Genomic DNA, 14431 nt, shown 5'->3' with positions numbered 1-14431 from the left:
CCACGGGGCACACCTAACGTAGGACTCGGAATGCGTTGTCTGACGCCAGACCGCAGGTCCCGCGTGTGTTCCGGAACGCGGCATGCGGGGATGAGAGACACAATACGCCGTAGACTCTGAATTAGACAGCCTCAGCCAAGGAGCCGGAATCGCGAAATATGTCCGATTCTTCGGCCCTGCATTGCATGAGGGCCAAGCGAGGCCAGATCCTGCCGTCACAAAACACGAAAATCTATACTACCTACACCATCATGTCGGGTATCCACAGATGCTAAACCAAAGGGAATCCAAAGTCCGGGGCCCTTCCAGCCCGTCTATCGTGATCCAGATCCGTCCAAGTGGGAAAACAAGCCTGCCAACATATCATTATCGCGGCCCAATCATGAGGGCCTTCATCAAACGCCTTCACAACAACTGGCCCGCCAGTCCAGGCGTGGCAACAACGTCCTTTTTTCCCCGGGGGCGCCAACCTCGCTTCACCCCTCACTCATCGCCTCCCCGTCCATCCACCCCCATGCGTGCATCAGCTGATCTTTTACCGCTGTCGTGGGTCGTGCGTGGGCCTTTTCGGTGATGCTGAGCATGTTGAGAAGAGCCTCCTGGTCGGCTCTCTCGTCGAAGCGATCACCAGCTTGAAAGGGGGCAGAAAAGTCAGTTGCTGAAACCCTGCAAGAACCGTGTTGCAGATAAGGGAAAAAGCAACGAAAGGGGGAAAAAGAAATAACTTACCAATTGCTATCCCCATACATGCCGTGAACATGGCTGGAGGTGACCCCTGGTTGCACATGCCAATGCCACAGAGACTGCGTAATAGTACTTGGATCTGCTCTGTTAATCGCCTTTCCGCCGCTTTACGCGTTCCCCCGACACGCGGGATGCTCGGGTTGAACAAGACGAGGTACATTTCGGCGAGAATGTGGTGTTGGACGGCGATGACTGCCACCGTTGTTAGTAATCACCAAACACTATGAGAAACAAAGCCCAACGACATGACGATGCCTTCGGACACCGAAGGCGTCGAGATTGCCGGGCCGGAAACCGGCGGGCGTCAGGGGCAGGGAGGTAGGTAAGCAGACTCACTGTGACACGCTTTTTGATACCATACTTCGGGAAAAGCCTCCGTTTCTGTCCTCTCGCGGTAGAAGATGGGCGTGTACGAGGGCGGCAGGGCGTTCTTCCACTCTCTGTTTGCCATTTCCAGCTGGCCCCATCGCAGCACCGACCCCGCCTCGGCTCCGAAGCAGAAATTGAGGACGTCGGCGCAGTGGACTATGGCACGATTCGCCCAGACGAAGTCGTCTGCCGGGGTGGTTGATCGGTCGACAATGGCATGACCCAAGTTCATCCGGACGACCTGCTGGTTGATGACGGCGCTGTAGATCTCCTGACGCAGGCCCGCCCAGAAACAGGCGGCCGTCAGCGTGCCTGGCATAAGGAAGCGGTCGCCGGCGTTGACGAAGGCGTGAATCCCAAGGAGATGGCCGTGCGTGTCTTGGCCGACTGTGTTTACGTCGATTTCTTCCAGGACGCGGAGGATGATTGTTGCCGCGAACAAGTTCTCGTCCGACACCGTTGCCGCGTGGTCCAGCAGCGGGATCAGGTAATTGAGGCACTCGTCATGATATCTGTTTGACGCGAGCGAGTCGTACGCGCTCGTCAGGCTGAGATGCCGTGCTGCCAGCGCGAAGATGGCGTTGAGCAGGATGGGACATGAGCCAGCGCGTTGCGGCACCTCCGTCTCAAAGCTTCTTGACTGGTCGCACGCGTCGAGCTGGCACATTGTCAGAAAAGCGTCTTTCCAGTAAGCGGTTGCATTCATTTCAACATACCCAAAAGCCCAACTTGTCCACGTAGTGACGAAACAGTGTAGCTTCCTGGCGTCCTTGGATCGGCCAGATGGGACGGTCAGTGTAGATGCCTCCCGTCGGCGGCACGAGAGGCTCCAGCGGCGGCAGTATGTCGACAGATTTGGAATGCTCGCGAAGACTGTCATGCTGGCTGTCATGTTGACTGGTGTGATCGCCGCCGGGCGTACTCAGTGAGCCTCGCTGAGACAACAAAGGCTCATCAACGACGCTGCTGCCATGAAGGCTCTCATCGGGAAGAGGCCAACTGGCGGCCTTTGCTGCTTGGAGCGACGGCCGTTGCTGCTGTTGCTCTTCAGAGACGACTGAGTCTCCCACGGTCGCCGCTTCGGGCGAAGTCGCTGTCGTCTCTTCATCGCCTCGCTCCTCATCCCCTCGCGATGAGTTGGTTTCGATGGGCTCATCGCCGTCCGCCGTCTCGCCGAGCTCTACCCCGCGCGTCTCATCGATGAACTTGAGCTTCCTCGGCGGCGCTGGCCACTTGTGGCTCTCCTTGAAGACCGCATGCTTGGGTGCCCGAAACTTGTACCCCTTCTTGCACTCTCTCCCCGTCATCAGGCACCGCCCGCACACGGGCAGTACGCGATCACATCGCAGATGCTGTTCACGACACTGCTCACTGAGAAACGGTCAGCCGGTCTTTCTCGCCCGAAGTTTCTGCCACTCATCATCCGACATCCAGCAACGGGCCCCGCGTCTCTCAATTGAGTCTCTCTCAACTCAATTGCTCTCATCAACCGCCTCCAACGAAGCCATCGCCATCACTCTCAGCCATACTGAGGCTCTTCGCACGCGGCTTCATCGCCCGTCCAGCCGTCGGCGCGAATGACCTCGTCTCCAAAACAGGCGTTTTTCTCCGCGCCCCCCGGCCCCTCCTCCAGTGGATCACCAGACTTGCGCGCGGTCAACTCACCAGGTCGTGGCACTCAACGAATCAGGCGCTTCGGGAGATGGCATGCCACAGAGCAATCTTGTCAATTCTTTCCGACCCCAGTGCGGCTGCTCTCAAGATTGAGTGAAACCCGGGGAAGATGGAGAAGATCTGGGGGAGCCCCTCGATTTTGAGCAGATCTGTGTATTTGGACGAAAGCTTGCGTCTGCCCGTCTGGGGCCGCGACGAATGACGTGTGTGGGGATTGCGACTTGTCAGCAGCGCAACCGACGACATCCCTCCACCCACCACACACTTTTTTTTCACTCCAGGGGACTTCAGTGGTTTTTCTGGCTTGCGACCGGGCACTTTTTACTGCTTCCAGAGCGCATTTCTCAGTTGGGAATTGCTGGCTGCCAACCCCGATGCCCGAGCATGTCCCGACCCATTCAAACAGGACCCCCAGCCAGCACATTATTCAGGGTCTGCAACTCTCGCTGCTGGCCTCGAGAACTCTTTCTGAGGTCATTTTGGGGGCTGTGGCTCTTCGCATAAACATAAGAAACAAGCACGAGTTTCCACCGCTCTTGCGCAGTCTTATTTGGACATGTCCCTCCCCCCTCTTATTCATGTTCAATTGACGCACACACACATGTTCATGTTCTGTCACACACTCTCCCGCGTCTCTCTCGTCGCGACTCATGTTCCTCTTCCCCAAGACTCTTCCTAGCCCAATGTGCCCTTGGTTCCAACGGGCTGGATGAACGATATGCTCACCTGACCAACACCCAACACAACGGCACACCATCCCACGGACCCCAAGACATGCACGCACACGCGGAGACGCAAACTCAATGGCGCCGGCGTCCAATTACTTCGGTTTCTCGTGAGGGGGCCAGACCCTGTCGAAGCTGTCAACCCCTCATCTCACTATCCCAAAATGTCACCTTATCTGGTCGACGACTCGTTCGCGCGACGAACAGCCGGAACTTGTGACCTAGGAAACCCAGGAACCTAGCCCAGATATCGCCCTCACGACCGACCGACCGCCCGCCCGCGCCAGTTTTGCCCCTGTTCGTCGGCACCTCGAATGGGCCTCCGGCTCAGCTTCTCATTAGCTGGAGGAGGTTGTTGTCCGGCAGATTACGGTTAACGATTGATTCCTTCACCGACGAACGCGATGCCTACGGAACAATCGAGCACCCAATCTCCCCCGGCCCCATCTTTCTACGCTCTTCTTTAAAAATTCGTGCCCTTTTTTCTGTGGGCTCGAACCGGCGAACTCGTCCCACAAACAACATCCGCCGCCGCGCGTTCCTGGTATTTTATCTCGCGGTTCCTCCCCCCATCATCGAGGTGTCTTGAGTTCCATCTCGCAGCAACAGCAGCAGTTTTTGCGAGCATCTCGGTTCTGCGGACGGCCATCCTCAGCACACTGCACACCAGCGAGATCATCCATCAACCGCATCGGATCTCAACCTTCGTTTCTCCGAACAATGGCGGACACCAAAACGCCCCCAGACAATGACCTTATCGTCGGCGTCAACAACCGCGATTCGGCTGAGATCGGCGATCACCACTCCGCAAAGCTCGCCAACAACTTCGTCCAGAGCGCCAAAAATGCGTCAGACAAGGAGCAGCAGATGAGCCTCTCGCAGGGCATCAAGCTGTACCCCAAGGCCATCGCGTGGTCGGTCCTTATCTCAACATGCATCGCCATGGAGGGCTACGACATCTCGCTCGTCAGCAACTTCTACGCATTCCCCCAATTCAACCGCAAGTACGGCGTGTGCAACGCAGCCGGCGATTGCGAGGTTCCCGCGCCGTGGCAAGCCGGTCTGAGCAACGGCGCCACCGTCGGCGAGATCATCGGCCTCTTCATCAACGGATGGGTCTCGGAACGTTTCGGCTACAGGTGGACCGTCATCATCTGCCTGATGCTGGTCACCGCTTTTACGGCCCTCTTCTTCACCGCGCAGAACGTCCAGACCCTTCTCGCCGCCGAAATTCTCTGCGGCATCCCGTGGGGTGTTTTCCAAACGCTGTGCATCACGTACGCCTCCGAGGTCTGCCCCGTCGCCCTGCGCGGCTACCTGACGACCTATGTCAACTTCTGCTGGGGCCTCGGCCAGGAGATCGGCATCGGCGTCATCATGTCCATGCTCGACCGCGAGGACGAGTGGGCGTACCGCATCCCGTACGCGCTGCAGTGGATGTGGCCGGTGCCGCTGGCCATTGGCATCTACTTTGCGCCCGAGTCGCCGTGGTGGCTGGTGCGCAAGGGCAAGATTGACGAGGCCAAGAAGTCGCTGCTGCGATTGACGAGCAAGGAGAAGGACACGGATTTCGATGCCGACGACACGGTCGCCATGATGGTGCACACGACGGCGCTCGAGGAAAAGATCACGGCCGGCGCGACGTACATGGACTGCTTCAAGGGCGTCGACCTGCGTCGCACCGAGATTGTCTGCATGACCTGGGCAATCCAGAACCTCAGCGGCAACTCGTTCTCCAACTACTCTACGTAAGTGAATCGTCCTATATATCTCTGGGTGTGGTTTGCATCGACTAACAGCTGCCCGTAGGTACTTCCTCAAGCAAGCCGGCCTCTCCACCGCCAACTCATACAAGTTCGCCCTTGGTCAATATGCCATCAACATGGTCGGTGTCTTTGGCGCCTGGTTCCTGATGTCGTGGGGCATTGGCCGACGCACGCTGTACTTCTACGGTCTCTGCGGACTCTGCAGTATGCTCATGATCCTCGGCTTCCTGGGTCTCGTCCCCTCCGCGCACCGTGAGCAGGGCGCGCTGGCGACGGGCAGCATCATGATCGTCTGGGCCATGTTCTACCAGCTTACCGTCGGCACCGTCTGCTACTCGCTCGTCAGTGAGCTGCCGTCGCGTCGTCTGCAGATCAAGACCATCGTCCTCGGGCGCAACCTCTAGTGAGTCAACCCCAACATCCCCACAAAATGTGTTTGCCGATGCTAACCGTCACCGTAGCAACATCGTGGGCATCTTCAACAACGTCGTCACCCCGTACATGCTGAACCCGACCGCGTGGAACTGGTCCAACTACACCGGCTTCTTCTGGGGCGGCATCTGCTTCTGCTGCTGCGTGTACACATACTTTCGCGTCCCGGAGCCCCGCGGCCGTACGTTTGCCGAGCTGGATGTTCTGTTCGAGCACAAAGTCAGCGCCCGCAAGTTCGAGTCGACCAAGGTGGATGTCTTTAGTGAGGACGTCGACGAGAAGGCGATGCACAACTACAACCAGCAGATTCGCGTCTCGCACTCTGAGAAGGATGTGCCAGTGTAATTCTGTTGATGGTTGTGTCTGGAGGACTGCGAGGGGTGGTGAGGAGAAATTGTTCATCGCGACGCAGGGGTCCAACATGCACATACAACCCCCTTGGGCGCAGCGAATGTTGACGTGCCATGATTGATGGACACGTATTTCATAATGGCGTAATGCATGTAACTAATTCCGACGACTTGTACGAAATCTAACGAAAATATTAACCCGCTTCCTGCGAGTTTCATGCTGGTTTACCGTGTCCATCCTTGATGTTCCCCAACACACGCGACTGAAGAGCGGCCCCGTCGCGAGCAAGAAGAGTCCGTTATCTTCCCCGCATTCCCCGCACGACATGGCCGAGGACAAAGGGCTAGAGACGGGTGGCTACAGAAGGGAGCAGACGGGAGAAGACGGGAGGATTGGCGCAACCCCCACGGCAGACGGGAAGAGGTGTGCAGTTGCATCGACAAGGGTGTCCTCTTGGAGAGAAGTGTGTGTCTCTCTGTTGGGCGACAATTCTCCGCATGGTCTCCAACGAACGCAGCGGCTCTTTGCTTCTCAGCCGCGTTCAGATTTCGGCAAGCCAAGCTTTCACTTGGATGTCGGCCGAGCCTCTCAGTCGGGTCTGAGGAAGCATCACCTGAATTCCCGGCTGGCTGACTGGACCAAAGTCCGTCACTCTTGGCTCACCTAGCCAAGAATTCAAACCACATGCCATCCCTCTGCCCCGGTTCTCTTTTCTGCCCGCCCATGTGGCTCTGTTTCTTTTTCGTCCTTACTCTTCTGTAGCGTCATCTTCCATCACTAGACAAAGACAAGGTCAACCTGTCGGCTTTCTCTAAGCATGGCGACTACGGCTTGAGGTGGAGCCAAATCCGTAAAGACGCCAACAACATGCGACTTAAAGTGGCCCCCTTTTGAAAATCCGTCACGACGGATAAGTCGAAACCACCCATGGCCATGCACATTGCCCACAAGCCAGCTTCCCACTCTCCCCATTCTCGCAGGAAGACGGCATCCACAGCGGCCGGCCCATGGTCTCCGCGATTGCGGGGACCCCACACAACCATGAACCTCTGACCTCCCTCCCTCCCCAGTACTACGTACACAACAGGCGCGCGCGCGAGCAGCGAGGGTCCAACTCGTCAGCAGAGAGACAGCCAAACTCCGGATGCGCAACCCGGCATGCCAAGTCCTGTGCCTGTTCCTCTGCCTTCCTGCGCGTGAACGTAACTGAATCCTCCCATTTACTCGGGGCCCCGGGAAGTTGGACCTCTTCGTCGAAACATACATATGAGCCACCGGCACGTCGCGATCTGCTCAGGTTTTGGTCTGGTCTTTCTTCTGTCTTTAGGCCAGAAAACACCCCCTTTCTTCCCTCTCACAACTTCACTTCTCTTCTCTCAACAGTTGAGTACGACCACCTCGAACGGCAGATCAACCCCCCCTACCCCCTCCCCCGAAGCCTTCCTGACACAATCGCCAGCCAAGATGTCGGCCACCGACAAGCCAGAGATCGCCTTCATTGACGACAGAGAGGCCGAAAATGGCTCGGACTCGGAGAAGGGCCCCGTGGTGCGGACCATTGACAACATGCGCGTGTTGGGTCTGAGCGACGATGACGCCGAATTCTATGCCAACTTCACACCTGAGCAACGGAAGGCGACCACTCGCAAGGTAAGAGCTTAGAGTTATCAGTATGATGATTTAGAGCCTGACAAAAAGTTAGGTCGACTATCGTTTGGTTCCCATGCTTGCAATTCTGTACCTTGCCTCGCACCTTGACCGTGCCAACATTGGCAACGCCAAGATCGAGGGTTTGGCAGATGACCTTGGCCTCGACGGTGTTCAGTGGAATATTGCGTTGTCCCTCTTCTTCATTCCTTACATTCTTCTTGGTAAGTCTAGGCAACCTCTTGAACTGAGAGAAGTAAGACCCAACAGCTAATGTTTCACAGAGGTGCCCAGCAACATCCTTCTGAAGAAGTTCAAGCGTCCCTCCGTCTACCTCGGCTCCCTCGTCACAATCTGGGGTATCATCATGACCCTTCACGGAGTCGTCAAGAACTTTGCTGGTCTCCTGACCGTCCGCATCCTCCTCGGAGTATTCGAAGCAGGCTTCTTCCCCGCCGCGGTGTACCTTGTTTCCTTTTGGTACATGCCGAGAGATCTGGCGATCCGCATTGCCTGCTTCTACTGCACATCCTCTCTCTCTGGTGCTTTCTCCGGTCTTCTGGCCGCTGCAATCGCCAAGATGGACGGCGTGGGTGGCTACGAGGGCTGGCGCTGGATTTTCCTGCTGGAGGGCATTGCCACCGTTCTCCTTGGTATTGCGACCTTCTTCTTCCTGATCGACACCCCGGCTCTGAGCACCAAGTGGTTGTCCCCCGATGAGATTCGTTTCCTTGAGATCCAGCATTTCATCAAGCAGGGCGGTCGCTTCAGAGACGAGGAGAACGAGGACAAGTTCAAGTGGGGCGACATGAAGGCGGTTATCACGAACTGGAGATTGTACATGCAGGCGTGGGCTCTGTTGGCCACTTCTGCTTGCAGTTATGGTAAGCCAGGGCACTTTGAAACCTCCCTTCCGCATAGAAAACCATCTAACATAGTCCTCTTACAGGAACCAAGTTTACGCTTCCCACAATCACCAAGGCAATGGGATTCAACAACACCACGGCTCAGCTGATGACCGTCCCTGCCTACGTCGCCGGTGCCATTTCCGCCCTCTTCTTCGCCCGCCTCTCCGACCGCTACTACTGGCGCATGCCCTTTGTCGCGATCCCTCTCGGCCTCATCGCCATCGGCTACGGCATCATCATCTCCCTCAAGGGCGACCTCTCCGGCAACGTTGCGGCTGCTATGGTCGGTGTCATCATCACCTGCATGGGCATCTACCCCATCCAGCCCGCTGGTTCCTCCTGGGCCTCCAACAACTTGGCTCCCGCATCCCGTCGTGCCATCGGTGTCGCCTTCAACATTTGCGTGGGCAATATCGGTGGCATCATCGGCAGCTACATGTACCTCGACAGCGAGAAGCCCAAGTACTACACTGGCTTCGGCCTGTCTCTGGCCTTTGGCGGCAGCGGTGTCATCGTTGCGCTATTGCTGGAGCTGAGCTACAAGTGGGAGAACAACAGGCGCGACAAGATGTCCGAGGCGGAGGTTCGTGCCAAGTACACCGAGGAGGAGCTTATGCGTATGGGCGACAAGAGCCCGTTGTTCAGGTACACTCTGTAAGGTTCATGTCGCGACCGACTACTAAGGCACTGTTTGATGGCGTTGCTGGAGTACGGGTCCGGCACATCGACAATCACGAATTCACGGGAGGATCAATTTTGGAGGATGTACGCAAGACTGTTAGACCATTTATCCATATTTAGCGATTGTTCACGTCAATTATCAGAAACAATCGCGTTCTGGCCCATTTTTATTTCTTTAGGAAAGTGATGATGTGCGCTGCATTTTAGCTGTATATTAAAATCCAAGTTCACACAATGATGACCTGGAGATCTATAATCAAGCTCGAAATGATAATCGAGGACATAGATTGTATGTGTTACATCGTTCTGGGTGCGATATGATATAAAAGTTCGCCGTGACTTCAAGCCAATAGTAACATCGTTTGAGGGACTTACGGACTAGCTAACAGTTTGTGAAAAACGATCAATTCCATCAACTACCTAGCTAGGAATGCATTTACCCATGCCCTTTTCGCTATCTACGGAGGTTCAAAACTTTTCAAGTATCCAAGATTCAGTGTATTGTCAGAGGTGCTGTTCATCATTGTCTTTCGTCCCAAGAGTCAAGTGTGAAGTCTCCTAATCTCCAGTCAATCTCGGCGCACTTGACTCACACATCATCTCATCTGTTCTTCTACGGCCAAGGACCCTTTGTGTTACGGTTATGATCGGTAATAAAAGATCGGCCGAACGGGCAGAAAGCCAAGTGTTATCTCCAGATCTGCATGCAACAGTTGCTTGCTCAACAGCCTACAGCCTCAACATCCGGCATGATGTGCCGAATGTAGCATCAGAGAATACATTGTGCAGCACCGTTGCCCGTCTAAATGCAAGCAGGACCCATCTTGCTGACATTCACATCATGAAACCGGGCAAAACCGGGCGAGCTCGTGATGTCTTTTCAGAAATCCGTCGGTCTCTCCCCGCCCTCCCACCGGATCTTCCCCGGACCCGTCCACCTCCACGCCTCAAAGGAGGTCACACACACGCCCTAGGGACAGACAACTGATTCAAGTAAGTAATGAGTCGGCGGGTTGGCTACAGCGACCCTCAGCGCCCATTGGCTCCCCCGCTTCTGGCTGCAGACCCCTGTATGTTTAGCGCGTGCCCCCAGCCTCCGCCCCTCATCCTCCAGTCTTGTCCTTCCCCAGACAAATCCCCTCCGTTTTCCGTCGACTTCTGTCTCTTGCAACTCTTTCTTTTCCGACTTTCCAACCTCCTCTCCATCGACCGACTGTGCGCGCGCCCGCGTCACACCTCTGCTGGTTCTGCCAAGTGCTCCCCTGCCCGTCATCCCGGGTGTGCGACAGACAGTTTCCGGCTCCGGCCCACTCACCGGCCCATGGACGAGTTCCGTCGCCCGCTCCCGGGCCCGGCCAGCCCGGCGGCCGCCGATGCTGCCCATCGCGCATCCTCGGCAGCAGCAGCCTCGGTGTCGAGCCCCCGTGGAGGAGGAAGCATCGGCGAATCACGGAAAAGAAGCTTCAGCTCCGCCGATCATCAGTCGCCTCTGTCCGACGAGCAGCAGCAGCTCAGCGGGCCCGGTGCTGCCGCCAACCGCCGCAAGTCGCAGAAAGTGAGCCGCGCATGCGACTTTTGCAAGCAGCGTAAAGCCAAGTGCAGCGGGACCATTCCATGCGACAAGTGTACGCGCAAGGGCCTCACCTGCGTCTACGATGCCAAGTACTCCCGTGGAAGACCTCCAACGCCGCCTCCGTCTGCTGTTTGGTCTGCAAGCTCTAGCACCTCTCACCCTGGCGGCCCGGCGTCTGGCTCTGAGGAGCCTCCTGTCATGTATCAGACAACCGAGACAGGGGGACGAACCATCTCCGCACCGGTGACAGCATCCTCGTTGCGCGGCCAGGTGCGCGAGAGCCAGGGCCCAGCCTCAAGAGCCTCACCCGAGCTTGGCATGGCCGAGATCCAGGGCCAGGTCTTCGACCCGACTTCGGGCGTCACTTTCCTTCATCGAGCGTGGAAGAGGCTGTCTAAACACGACAGCAGCATTGTGCCCGACTATCTCAACGCTTCAACGGAGAATCAGCCACTCATGCTGGCTGGTGACAAGCCTCTGCCGCCAATCACTGACGACGATGTCGCCAACTTCTCATTGCCCAGTTACGGAGAGCTCCAGCAACTGTTTGGCATGTACTTCGACGTCTGTATTGCCACGTATCGTGTTCTGCATCGACCAACGGCGGAGTCCTGGCTCAAGACAATGGTGAATAATCTCGCTCAGGGCAAACCTGTTTGGCATGACATCGGCCGCGCCAAGGCATCCATCGTACTTACGGCCCTCGCCGTGGCCACCGCTCACAGCGAGAAGTCCAAGGGCTTCCACGAGCCAGAAGATGAAAGGCTATCTCTCGCAAGGAGCGACCGTCTATTCTGCGTCGCACTCCAGTTGACCGAGCGTGAAACCGGCCTACCCAGGCTGGAATCCGCGCAATCTCGTCTCATTCAGGTGCTCTATCTACTCACAACCTCTCGGATGAACAGAGCGTGGTATACGTTCGGGAACGCACTCCAAATAATATCCGCCCTCGGAATGCATCGAAAAGCTGCGAAGAAGCGGCACTTGGCTGCGGGAAACTCAGACTACATCCAGGCCCAATGTCGGTCGCGAACATTCTGGACAGCTTACGTACTCGATAAGTATCTGGGCGTGATATTCGGTCGACCAAGGCATTTCCACGACGATGATATTGACCAAGACTTTCCCGAACGAGTTGACGACGAAGACATGACTGCGCAGGGGCCCATTGAACGCTTCGAAGAGCATTCAGATTGTCATATTGACGCCCTGATATGTCATGTAAAGTGAGTTTATCGGTCGTTCTGAACACTGATAGGAATCCAAAGCTAATCCTGTTCAAAGAATTGCGCAAATAATCGGCAACACGTCGAGGGAAGTCTACTCTATCAAGGCCATCTCGGAACAAGAACGAGTTGCCGCCGCACATCGCTTCAGCGAGAAGATTCACGAATGGCGCGCCAGCCTTCCACCACACCTGGGTTCGATAAGACCTTCGATGCTGATCCCCAGCTTCCGTCGCCAGTCCACTGTGCTGAAACTGGCCTACTCACATGCGATCATGCATGCAAATCGTCTGTTTCTCCTGGGTAATCTCAGTTCTGGCAGCGAGACACAGATCTTGGAATGTCTCGGCGCAGCGCGGACAGTATTGGAGACTGTTGACGGTATGGCCGCAGAAGGGCCCATCTTCCACGCTTTCTGGTGGACTCAATACGTCACGTTCTGCGCCCTACTTGTAACATACGTTTGGGACATACAGCAAAAGCGCCGGGGTATCTCGCTCGAGAGTGAAGGCAAGATAAAGCATGCGAAGCTCATGGACTTGGCTGAGCGTTGCCAAACACACCTCGCTCATGCAACAGCATCTAATTCTCCAAGTCGGCGATATGCCATAATCCTGGAGGAGTTCAGAACGGAAGGCCTGGGACAGATGACACGGAAAAACAACGGACAACCTCCCATGGCCTCGCAAGCTGCAGCACCTCGACCAGCTGCTCCCGCTGCGGACACCCAGACACAGCTACCCCAACCTCAAGGAAACGGAGCGACCACAATGGGCGGATTCGACTTCAACTCCGCATACGCTGCCGGATCTGGCACCGTCGATCTCATGGACCAAGGAGATCCAGGACTCCTTGGCTCCAACCTGCTAGACGAGTGGCAAACGACAGACTGGCTAGACCTCGACTCCTCAGCATTTGGTCCATACTTAGACATTGACGCAAACCCGTACGCTTGGATGCCGGATATAGGTGGATGAGAAACATAGTCTATAATCATTCAAAAACACTTTAACTATTTTACACGGTGAACTTTGTCAGGTTTTCCGGCCCTGTCTCCTGCGCCACACGCTTGACCTCCTCCTCGCCCAGCTCCTGGAAAATGTCAAAGCCCCATCTCGTCTGCCAGTTGAACCTCTTGTTCCTCTCCAGGCCGTTCAGCTGCGCGAAGACATCCTCGGGCAGCTCCTGGACCTTGAAGTTGGACTCTATCCGGCTGGGAGTGACGCTCTTGGGCAGAACAACGGTGCCACGCTGCACACCCCAGGAGGCCAGAAGCTGGCCCCCGTCGATGCCCAGCTTTTTGCTCAGCTCGCCGACCAGGGGGTCATCCACCGTTCTCGGCTCGCCGGTCTGGTTGTTACCCAGAGGAGAGTAGGCAGCCAATTGGATGCCCTTGGACTTGCAGTAGCTGAGCAGATCGGGCTGTTGCAGGTAGGGGTGTGCCTCAATCTGGTTGACGGCAGGGACCGTCTTGGTCTTGGTGAGGAGATCCTCGATGCGCTGCTTGGTGAAGTTGGAGACGCCGATGGCGCGGACCTTGCCCTTTTCAACCAGCTTCTCCATCGCCGCCCACGTTTCCGCGGGGTCGATGTCAGCCAGCTCAAAGACTCCGTTGGAGTCGATGGGGAACCACTTGTCCGAAGGCTTGAAAGCGCTGGATATCATGTCAGCACGATTTTAGATTCACTTTCACACATTTATGCATCCAACTTACACGGGCCAGTGCATCAGGAACAAGTCAAGGTAATCCGTGCCCAAGTCCTTCAGCGTCTTGTCGACACCAGACTCGACATCTTCGGCCTTGTGCTTAGTGTTCCACAGCTTTCCAGTGACAAAGATCTCTGAGCGAGGAACGCCGCTCTTGCGGATGCCCTCGCCGACCTCTGCCTCGTTGCGGTAGATGGCGGCGCAGTCAATGTGACGGTAACCGGCACGCAGGGCAGTCTCAACAGCACGCTCAACCTCGTGCGGCCCGGCTTGCCAGGTGCCGAATCCCACAGCGGGAATCTTTGCACCGGTGTTGAGGGTAAAGTGTGTGGTAAGAGGCATGTTGTGTAATACGGTGCAGGGATGATGGTGTTATCCGAGTGGTTGGCGTCTGAAGGTGCTATGAGGGGTGTGTACGAGTAACAAACCAGGTGCTCGAGTGATGATGTGCCAGAACAGGTGACTTTGAGCAACAGGACAAGAAGATAATAAATCGGTTTCAACCACGCTACGAATTCATCGCGAAGAATTACTGTGGCTCTCCAGTTGCTGCAGCATCGCGGAGCTCTGGTCTATCAAGCGGATTCGTATCCGTGACCTAGCCGCATCCCGGTTGTCAACACTGAAA

General features: G+C 56.2%; 5 protein-coding genes across 5 annotated transcripts; 3 read left to right on the top strand and 2 right to left on the bottom strand.

Moving 5' to 3' along the window:
- Positions 1-476: 476 nt before the first annotated feature.
- On the bottom strand, positions 477-2822 carry CGGC5_v004638 (uncharacterized protein; the record flags this gene model as incomplete). The annotated part of the gene is made up of 5 exons (XM_032022100.1): positions 477-631; positions 730-936; positions 1081-1771; positions 1830-2484; positions 2779-2822. The coding sequence occupies 5 exons, from the start codon at positions 2820-2822 to the stop codon at positions 477-479; spliced, it is 1752 nt and encodes a 583-aa protein (XP_031881030.1).
- A 1410-nt stretch (positions 2823-4232) lies between these two features.
- On the top strand, positions 4233-6055 carry CGGC5_v004637 (Maltose permease MAL31; the record flags this gene model as incomplete). Its single annotated transcript, XM_032022099.1, has 3 exons — positions 4233-5260; positions 5322-5681; positions 5740-6055. 3 exons carry the CDS (start codon positions 4233-4235, stop codon positions 6053-6055), a joined length of 1704 nt encoding a protein of 567 aa, XP_031881142.1.
- Positions 6056-7327: 1272 nt separating this feature from the next.
- On the top strand, positions 7328-9274 carry CGGC5_v004636 (putative transporter; the record flags this gene model as incomplete). Its single annotated transcript, XM_032022098.2, has 5 exons — positions 7328-7448; positions 7521-7711; positions 7764-7932; positions 7993-8592; positions 8658-9274. The coding sequence occupies 5 exons, from the start codon at positions 7328-7330 to the stop codon at positions 9272-9274; spliced, it is 1698 nt and encodes a 565-aa protein (XP_031881032.2).
- Positions 9275-10618: 1344 nt separating this feature from the next.
- Positions 10619-13073, top strand: ASG1-6 (Activator of stress genes 1; the record flags this gene model as incomplete). Its single annotated transcript, XM_032022096.1, has 2 exons — positions 10619-12096; positions 12155-13073. The coding sequence occupies 2 exons, from the start codon at positions 10619-10621 to the stop codon at positions 13071-13073; spliced, it is 2397 nt and encodes a 798-aa protein (XP_031881009.1).
- Positions 13074-13113: 40 nt separating this feature from the next.
- Positions 13114-14145, bottom strand: CGGC5_v004634 (alcohol dehydrogenase; the record flags this gene model as incomplete). The annotated part of the gene is made up of 2 exons (XM_032022095.1): positions 13114-13750; positions 13811-14145. 2 exons carry the CDS (start codon positions 14143-14145, stop codon positions 13114-13116), a joined length of 972 nt encoding a protein of 323 aa, XP_031881010.1.
- Positions 14146-14431: the final 286 nt, after the last annotated feature.

The sequence above is a fragment of the Colletotrichum fructicola genome (genome assembly GCF_000319635.2).
Source record: "Colletotrichum fructicola Nara gc5 chromosome Unknown KSG_Nara_v1_contig02, whole genome shotgun sequence".
Taxonomy (NCBI): Eukaryota; Fungi; Ascomycota; class Sordariomycetes; order Glomerellales; family Glomerellaceae; genus Colletotrichum; species Colletotrichum fructicola.
This window is presented reverse-complemented; position numbering and strand designations above follow the sequence as displayed.